Here is a 10,632-nt window from a genome sequence, read left to right on the forward strand (position 1 = left end):
CTGGCTTCCAGTGATAGTCCTGGGTCTGAGTTGACCCACACATGCCTACCTGGCCTTGTGGGCAGGGCCTGGGATGTGCAGTGCATGCAATGCCCATTCTAGCCATTCTGGGACACATACACACAGCACCTACTGCAGCTGGTCCAGGACCTGGGAGCCATGTATGGCACAGTCCCAGACCAACTGAGGGATGTTGTGTGTGGTGCTGTGTGCAATGACTTGAAACCTGGAGGCCTAAACTTACTCTATTCATATACATTAAACTAAATAATTCAATTAACAAATATTTGCTGCCTAAGTTTTAACAAAAATCAAACTACCAATGAAACAAAAATCATCACCAACTAAGCAACTGAAATACAGTTTACTGATGTGCTTTACTGAAGCACTTCAGACGCTTTTTGGAAGTCTTTGACAACACCAGTTCCTTTCATAGGAGAGAATATCCTTTTCATTTCAGTCGATTCAACCAGTCCAGTTTAGTTCATTCGAACACAAGACACTAACTGATATCAGTAAAAGCAGAAAAGCTTATATGCTTCCTTTAATATCAGAAAGAAAAAAATAAGATATCAGGATGAGATTAACTAGTTCTAAATTCTTAAAGGACAGGGGAACCAGAGAAAAATCAGTTCAATTCACTATCTACCAATAACACTTACTTTATTTAATATTTCAGTTGTTTTGTATTGGAAAACAAGACTGATAAACTTATGTTTTCTTATACACTACATTACAACAGTTTCATTGAACTAATAACCATTTTCAAAGTATGTTTTGTGTTAATTTAAATAAATTAAAATACCCATCTAAATGTAGCTCGCAAAAAATCATGAGCAAAAAGTATCATCATTATCTAGTAAGGTAAGTGATATTTTGTACCATCATAAAAAGTAGAAAATTAGAATATGAGTGAAGTTATGTAACTACTCAAATAACTGCTTTTAGATATGCTTTCTCCCTCAGAATCAGTGCATCAGAGATGCCTTCTTGCTTATATTTGGCCAGCTCCTCATCACCCTTTCACTATTTCAGAAGAAGTCCTTATCGTTTGGCATGCAGCACTATACTGGAAAGCAGTATAACTAAGTTCTGCTTTAACTGCCTATTTGGGTAATCATCCCATCCCTCCATACCTCAGTTGCCTCCATCCGTGAAACAAAGATAACAAGATTTATCTATCTTTATACAGAAATCTCAGATTTACAGAAGAAAATTGTTATATACAATGAACATACACCAACACATCACCCTTTTAAAATATTTCAGTTTCCAGTAAAAATCCTTATATTTAATTACACAGTGCCAATTAGAGTTCCTAATCTACCTAATGAATATTTTTGTGTGTGTGCAATCATAGCATATGGTAGAAACCCAGAAGTAGGACTACAGAAAAAAGTAGTAGCAGGAAAAATATATGAATTAACAAGAACGATGAAATAATGACACCAGTTAAAAAACACATTATATAAAACCTGGCTGTTTGGTTTTTGTCAGATAAAAGGCAAAGCCACACTGGAAAGGCAACAGAGATTTGCCAGAAAAAACGAGGTCCACTTCTCTCAAACATGTCATCTTTTAAAGCTTACAAAGATTCTCAAGTTCAATGACTGATCATTAGTTTACCTTCCATTTAGAATTTTATTCTGATACCAAATGCTAAGAACATAATAGAAACAATTTACAATCACATTTGTCTCACTTTATATTGCATATCTATTTTATAGCTGGTATTAAATGAACTTTAAAACCTTCAACTTCCATTTTTTCTATCAGTTATTTAATTTTATCCTGTTTTAAGCACAGTACTGTTTCTTTAATAGCATTACTGTGATATTTTAAGCTTCTAAGAGTAAAGTTGCCTTTTTATGTTAAAATCAGCAGGTAATTAAATAATACCAAAAATGCTCTTGGCAAACACTGTAGCTACATGTAGAACATCTGTTTAAGGTCAAAATTAAACCTGGGGCTAACATTTTTGTATACTGTGCACCATCAGTCTTTCATTTTGAAGCCACACAACTCCAGATGATGTCACATACAATCAAATATTGGAAATATAATCTTTCATCCCTCAGAGTAGTAGACATGATACAAAAGTGATGCGCTTTTGGGGAAATTAAGTACTGAGCTGAATAACCGTCTAAGTTACATAGTCCATCCCTTTGCACTAAAGCCTTAAACGAAATGGGTAGAATTAAACTGTACAAAGAATGGTGGGATGGCTGTCTACAGGGAACAGGAACAAGGCATCCGGATACTTCTCCCTATCTGAGAGAGAACTGGGGCTTTGTTATCTACGTAACAGACTAGCATACATAGCACCCATGAAGTTGCAGAGTAGGTTCAGAGACAAGACTCCCTCCTTAATCTTGCATTTTCAGACAGAGTTCCAAAACAAGCTATGGAAAGCATGCTGAGAAAAGAGCTTGCCCTAAATGAAAGTCAGGGTAACAAGGGCTTATGTCTGGATTTTTAGAGCAGAGGATACCTACTAGTAAAAATTATAATACAGATAATCATCTATATTCTAACTATAATGTGTCCTTTAACCTGTTCCCTAAGAGAGCTAATGACCTTTGAACCTATGAAAAAGGAAACAACCATGCATTCCTTCTTGAGTTTTTCTACTTCTCCAGCTTCATATATCAACTTAAAATGAATCTCTGCTACTATCCAAAGATCACATATGTTTCAGAAATAAACAACTTTTTTCATGTTTCATTCCCAATATACATTTGTCACTTCGAACACCAAAATGTCTCCTTTACCAAAAATCCTGCTACTTATTCAATTCTGATAGTCCCTTTCATAATCAGTACCTTTATCTTTGTGTTACCAGAAAGTTAATGTTCATTTATGTATATTCTTTTTCTACACTATTTTTCAAAACATATAATAAAAAATCATTTATGAACTAGTTTTAACAAGAGTTCCACTCACGTATTAAGTGAATATCAGATACCCAGGCTTTCTGTTAAACAATAAACTTTGGCTTGCCATCTTGTTTCTGGAAATAACTAAACATTTCTTGAATTAAGATAATTTTATTAAGTGACTTTCTACCCCAGTAACTTCCCTTTTGAAGTCCTGCATACATTGAGTATACTTTAAATAATACTTACCTCTAAAAGATAAGGCTCCATTTGATCCAGTGTTTTTCCTAGATGTTTATCTGGATCTAAACCTGTCAAGATATGTTAATATGTTTTAGAGAATAAAGTACTGTTTAGACATCAGAGTAAACTTTTTTTGTAACATACTACAAAGAACTTAGTTCCTTTATATTTAAAATCATTTTGATCCTAAAGTAAACCCATTTAGCAGGAATTCATTTTTTATTCCCTTTGGGAAACTGGTTTCCATGCTTGTGAAAAATAAGGTTCATTACCTTTGAGCTATGTGTCAACTGGAAAATGCATTGTTTTACTGTATGCTTTCCTTCCGAGTAATTTGATCAAAGGAAAACAGACAACGCAGGTTCACAGTAATGAAAATACTCTATGGACGTTACACAGTAATACAGTATATACAGAGTGATTTATTTATATACAGGCTAACTAGCTTTTATTCTTGCCCCATTAGCAATAAAAGACAAATTAATTAAGTAGACAACATCTACTGATTTTAATATTGCATACTACACTAGAGTGAGAGCATACCATAATCATCATTTTTATTTCAAGAATCCCTTCAGTTTTGATAGGTGAAGACATTTTTGTCCATTCCCTTTGGATCTTAGTATGTGTTTCCATTATGTATTATTTTACATTTTAACTAAATAATTATATTTTAATTTAGTTTTTTAAGGTGTAAGTATTGATAATGGTCTCCTTAAGGTTAATGGATACATTTGATTGCCTGCTTTGACTTGTTTAGTTTTTTGCTTTTTGGTTTGTCAACAGATTTGCCAACCCAAGCTATGATATAATTAGTTGTTGAAAGCAGAGTTCATAGCTGGAACTAGGTAAGAGGTGAATGAAAAATAAAAAACCTTTAAGCTCAGAGTTCTGTAATACCTGTTGTGTGAACTGGTCATTTTTCCTCCTCCTTTCCATTCTATCTACTGCATCAAAACTATACTATTTTTTCCACTGGTTGTTGTATGGTGTTCATATTTCCTTGGTTTCACCACATTGTACAATTTCCATAGCTTGTTACAAAGCTGTCACTGGATATGGCTGCATCTCAAGTATGGTTTAAGCAATGCCTACAATATGTAGTTTATGAAGTACTTTGGAATCCTTCAAAATGAAAGTCACTATAGAAATGTAACATTTATTATTATGATAAAGGCTTTGTTGAGGTTAAATAAGTGGCTTGCCTTTGAATTTGGCAATGACAGCATATTCAAGATTCTGTGAAGCTAAAATAATTTTAAATAAGTGAAATTTTAAAAACATAAATAATAAAATTAAACATAGATTATCTGATGGAAATATTTTAAAAACTAATGAATCATTAAAAGAGTCAGACTCCACCTCCCCTTGTTGGTGTCCACGTGTCTGTGTGTGCATGCATGCATATATTCCTGTTAAAGAATAACTGAGGTTAGGAACAGATGTTGCATTTGTCCCTCAATATGCCATGCTATTTGTCCTGGAACAAAAATATCCTAGGATTGGCACATACATACATTACCCTTCTAATCAGTGGCTGAATGAATGCCTTTTTTTTGCCATTGGTTCAATGATGGAATCCCAGGATAACTGTACAGACATACTTTACAATATCTCAGGATAAAATAATACTACCTTTATCTGGGAAACTTTTTAGGATTTATCCCAGGACAATGGGCACAGGTATCTGTACCACTGTACTTTGTCCTGGGATAACATGGTTTATCCCAGGGTAAATGCGATGTCTGTTTGCAGCCAGAGTGAAACTAAATATTGTTACAAATTATACTCTGCATCTTAGTAACATACCCTATCTAAATTATGTTTGTGACCAATATAACAATCATTTTTAAATTATTTATTTTTATTATGAGATATTTATTTGACTCTGTAAGACACAGCTTTGTTCCCGCTGCAAGAAAAACAATAGCAAAACTCCCACAGACTTAAATAGTGTATGATTAGCCTGCTCTGCCTATTTCTTAGGCCTAATATTTTGTCTGAAGGTTTTCTCTGTTAATCAGCAACAGAATGAGACAAGATTGAACTTTTGCATCCTTTTAGAATCTGTAAAACTTTTTAAAAGTTTTGATTCTTTCCATTTTCATTAATGGACTACTGTAATGGAATTACACTTTGTACATTGATTATATGTATTATTGCTTTCAGTTCTTTGATTAATGTTTTTCTGCACCTTCTGGTAGTTCAGATATAGTGACCTATGCTGTCAGATACATATATTTTCTCTATTTTATTATACTTTTTGTAATAGGAAGCTATACGTGTATTATGCAACATGCACAAATGTCTATGGGAAATGTATTTTTATCAGAAGTAATGTAGAAATATGTGATGGTGTTTGGTGCTATAGAGATTATACTACAACAGTTTTGGGATGACTGCATTATTTATGACTGGCACAACTACAACCTGTGCATGTCATCCAAAACAAGTGGCAATAAAACTTTGTATCACTCAACTCCTTCATATATTTTGTTTATGCTATACATTTATCCGTCTTTGCTTATTGGTTTTGTTCTTACTCTGTTTTGTTTTCTAATTAAATATTGCTCCAACAGAAACAATGTCATTATAACAGACAGAGCTGAATGATATCCTCAATACCATAAAAAGTAGGTATTTATTTAATAAGTTGTATTATTATAATAGCCACAGAACAAAGGAGTTGATAGCTATTGTGACCACTATGCTATAAAAAACAGATACTTACCATATTTACTAAAATACAAAATGAAGTTTCCCCCTCACCCCCCCTAACACGGGGAATAAAACCAAGGGTTTTATAATCTCATACAAGGAAATCTCACTAAATACACTGTCCCTTCAAGAAGAGACTGGACGGTCACCTTGCTGGGGTCACCTGACCCCAGTTGTCTTTCCTGCCTAGTGTGAGAGGGCTAGACCTGAAGATCTTGCAAGGTCCCTTTCAATCTATGAATCAATCATTAAGTAGCTGTCAAAAGTAGTATATACTCAGCAATGGAAATCAGCTATGAAGCTGATTGAATATAGCCAATAATGAGCATGACTATAAAACATATGGCACACATGGGGCAAACATGTTGATGGGAACCTACCACACGGGCAAGCCCACCTGAATAAGATATATGGTAGTGCCCATTATGCACAATCCCCCTCACTGCTGAGTGAAGTCATGGTGATCCCATTATGTTATAGTGAGCCCATGGTGAGCCCACATACATTTTTACTTCCTCTTTACCCCCAAAGCTGAGCTGTGTCTTTTGTTCCCATTTCCAATGATTCCTGTTACTTCACTGACCTTAAATGTCCAGCAAACATTACAAAACAGGGCCCCAAACAATTCACCCAGAATCCCTCTGTCACCCCCTCTCTTAGTCTGGTGCATATGGAGGGCTGGACCACACTAATCATAAGATGAAGCCAGACCAGATTGCCCTGTGCCTCATCATCAGCATATATATTTTAGGAGCATCCCAGTACTCATGAAAAGACCACTCAGTACCAGTCATGCATGGGGGCTAATTAGCACATGGATCCTTTGTTGGGGGGAGGGGGATTCTAGAATACACACACATACTGAGCTATGGGGTAACTGTGGCTTGAAACACTGTTGACTCTTCTGGGGCCCAGCCCAATGAACTATGTTGTAAATCATAAGTCTCTGGCTTTAGACTAGTATCATGCATAGTTTGAACTACATAGTAGGTGCCAAAGTGCTGCTTAAAAGTGTGTTTATGGAGTACCTGTGCTAAAACTTGCAGCAATTTCAAAAAAAGGTAGCATGCATCAATTCCAGCTGAACTGATGCCCAGGTACTATACATAAAATGCTGCAATCATGTTTACGTTCAAGGTTATTGTTTTCAAACTTACTCAGAAACATCACCATCTACACGTGATGGTATTAGGCCACAGTAAACTAATTAACATCACCATAAGAAAGTACTGTCCTTGAGAGATCAATTATATGTGATTAAACGCACATATAGACGTTGATTGCAGATGTAAATTGTGCCTGAGCCGCCCGGACACCAGGGGACCAGAATCCTGCCAGCCACCTAGCCACACTGCTCCACACTTTCCGCACCTTCATGCCCCAGCCAGCAACTCTGCCACCTGACACCGCAATCTGGAGCCCAAGGCAAAGTAGGGCAGGAGCAGCCCTGGAGTAAACTGCTCCACCTCAGCTCAAATTGCTGTTATCCCAGGCTCATGTGTAAACACTGCACCAGGGAGTTTACTCTGGGTCAAATTGCTCTGAAGTTTATTGCTTCAAATTTATTTCATGTATAGACACACCCACTGATACCACATTATTTTGGAGACAGAGATGTAAAATATACATATCACACCATGTTATTCATATACTCAACTTCCTCTAATTATAGACAATATTTTGCTTGCTCTTTAGCCCAAAAATTCTGAACAATTTTGAAACAATAAATATCACAGAAACATATACACATACACAAATAAATCCTCTGTATATACTAGAAACATGTAGAACTAAAATCAGCCATACAGCCCAAGGTTATGTGTGAATCAGTGGAAAAATTCAATGTGTATTTTAGCTCTCTCTCAGTATAGCTCAATTTTATTGAAGGTCTTCACTTTTTCTTTGGAATATATGTATTTCTTTTAGATTTTCAATTAATGTAGAAGTGCCCATTTCATATGAAGATTATCTTGTTAGTAGATATAACCTGCAGTTTAGTGAAAGCATTAGGTATTCATATAATTTACAGTATCTGCAGAACCAGTAATCAGCAAACTGGATCTTGCTGGATCATTTAATCTATTAAAGCTTTCATAATCAGCTAGATATACTCATTCTGCTACTATTATTACTATAATGAAATATACTAATATACTATATAAGATTATGAATCTCAGAAGTTAGCTTAATTTGAAATATTTTACATACTTTTCCTTAAATAAAGGAACATACTACTTTGGGTTCTAATAATTATTTAGATTTAAAAATTCCTAACTACATGTCATTTCATCACATAATACTTATACTTCTTCAGCATAACCAGCTCTGAAGAAAGCTGGATGGGTGGATAAACCCACAACAAGACCCAGGCCCTGGATAACTATATGCAGAATTAAGAAATTAATTAGGAGGAAGAACCATAATTTGCAGAGCTGACATCTATTTTACTTTACTTGCATGTATCAACGAGAAGCAATTACAATTCAATTAAAATATTCAATTTTATTACTTTACTGACTGACCTTGAAGTTAATGCCTGTTTTATTTAATTGCATCATCTATGAATAAATGTTAACCCTAGAATGTTATGCCCCATTATTTTCAATGCATTTTTCAACTCCCCAACTGAATTATATCAGTTACTTTATTATCAGCTGTCAGGAAAGCAAGTGAGGCTTTATTTCTTTGAGACAGTCCAGTACATGATGGGAGAAACATCACGAAAGATTTGATAATGCTTTTTTAATAGTGCCTGATAAAATGTATTTTACTCTTATGTCAACTTTAGAAGTTTAAGACTTTTTCCCGTAGTTAGTATGTAATAGTCTAATAGTTCTGAAAGGCAATTTCTAGCCCTCAATAATTCCTGATGAAACCGTTGACAGGAACTGAACACCTCCTTGGATATATCAACAACAGTTGCATAAAAATCTCTTGATACACACTGTTTGCTTACTGCCACAAAATAACTGCCGGAAATGGAATATTGCAGTAATGGAGAAATTCAGCAAATTCATATCCCTCTATCAGGAAAAATAAAAAAGAGCAGATGAACATTAGAAAATGGGCATTTCAGAAGTGAAAACCTTAGATTTTAGCAGCATTTTTTTTTAATGGTTCACTTTCTCTGCATAAAACCCTAAAATATAACCACAATTTCTCAGGTACATTTTATACTGATACTAAAAAAACCCCCCTCAAGTTCTGTTTTCATGACATAATGTTTGCTTAAGATAACATAAAATTTAACAACTCATTCTACCAATGAAATATACTTGAAAAGGTATTTTTATGCATATTTTGGGATTTAAATAGATATCGTCATTTTTTTCTTTGATTTTAACAAAGAGAAGTCCTACAAGAAAAACAAGTTTTTATTTACTATACCTAAATCTCTTGTGCATCTCTCTGGATAAACAATATTGAGCCAGATTTTAATCTCATATGCACCAGCAAGAATACTAACGTGTCATATTTTTAAGAGCTACTCTGCAGTAAACTGCCCTTCCTGCTCCACTCCATTTTATTTAATTGTGGTGAAGTATTAGCTGCTTCCAAGTTCAGTGTGAAGCACCTCTTAAGTGTTTCAAAAGGCAAGAAAACAGATTTATACTTCTTAGGAAACACCCTAAAAATGACCCTGGAAGAGCAAGCAACATGTTTGAAGTGCTTCACCTTCAAACGCTTGCAGTTGCATGTGTATGCTCAAGTGTATCACAAGAGGGAGTTGTTCACTCCTCTGACATCCCACAGTGGTTCAGTCACCTTCCCCCCACCCAACAAGAGACAGGAAGGGAGAGTGGGAGGCCTAAACAACCTCCTGTCACTCCCCTTGGCTGGAGAGCACACCACTGCATACCACAACAGAGATTTTTAAGCAGTTCAACAGAGAGGCTGCACATTTGTCTATGGCCTGAAGTGTTCCAAAAGCTGAAGCTCTACAAATTGGAGCAGAATTTGGAGCACTTGAAATGTACTTCTGTCCATAGCCTTAGATACCTTCCAACCCTTACAATCCAATTCCCTGTCCCCTTCAAAAAAAAAAAAAAGGAAAAGAACAAATATTAATCTCCCTGAAATTTTACATGCTACATCTCATCTGTGCAACATTTGTCTCGTAAGTTTGGAAAATAGTTTTAAAGTTATGAGAATTTAGGTTTATTGTTGGTGTTGACCTGAATGAACAGTACTGTTGAGAAGATTAGTGAAAGATACTGAGGCATATAAAAGAGAAATATAGATTGCACTTCTAACAAGTGTTACACTTCCAATAAGCAGAAGAGTTACACTCTAAAAGTGGAATCATATGCAGTTTGAGGTAAAAGAAAAAAAGTCAGTAAAGCACTGTGGGCAAGTTCTTGAGAATACAAACTCTTTTGTCCATCTTTTATGCCAGGCCCTGGACAAGGGCAGATTCAAATTTAGCGTTTTATGCCAAACATGGTAAAAATAAAAATAAATGAATAAAAAATCTTGAGTTGGCAACCATGCTTGACTGCAGAAATTATTTTACAAAATGTTGTCACTCCAGGGGTTCCCTACTCACCCCAACACCCTCGTGTCCAGTCCAGGGAAAAAAACAAACGAGTCACGAAGGAAGAACTGGGGAAATGTTCACTTAGTTTTAAATAGAACAATTGATAGGAAGGAAAAGACTTAGAAGGATATTTGAAGAGCTGTCTTCTTCTGTCTTGGAATGTACCTTAAAAATATGTATTAGATATATAGAGCTTGATCCTGTTCTCATTCAGTTCAGCATAAAAAATATTGCTCCAATGCAGGGGGTGGGTGGGTG

At 35.3% G+C, this 10,632-nt stretch overlaps 1 protein-coding gene across 3 annotated transcripts in view; it reads right to left on the reverse strand.

Annotated features, from left to right (window-relative positions):
• DPH6 (diphthamine biosynthesis 6) overlaps nt 1-10,632 on the reverse strand; it is a 472,782-nt gene that overhangs the window by 305,461 nt on the left and 156,689 nt on the right. For all 3 annotated transcript variants that reach the window (XM_019518944.1, XM_019518945.1, XM_019518942.1), the window contains one exon: nt 3,126-3,187. In XM_019518944.1, the coding sequence (XP_019374489.1) occupies nt 3,126-3,187 (62 nt within the window). The remainder of the gene's footprint in view (nt 1-3,125; nt 3,188-10,632) is intronic.

Source organism: Gavialis gangeticus, unplaced genomic scaffold (assembly GCF_001723915.1).
Source record: "Gavialis gangeticus isolate Ggan-Ray unplaced genomic scaffold, GavGan_comp1, whole genome shotgun sequence".
NCBI lineage: Eukaryota > Metazoa > Chordata > Crocodylia > Gavialidae > Gavialis > Gavialis gangeticus.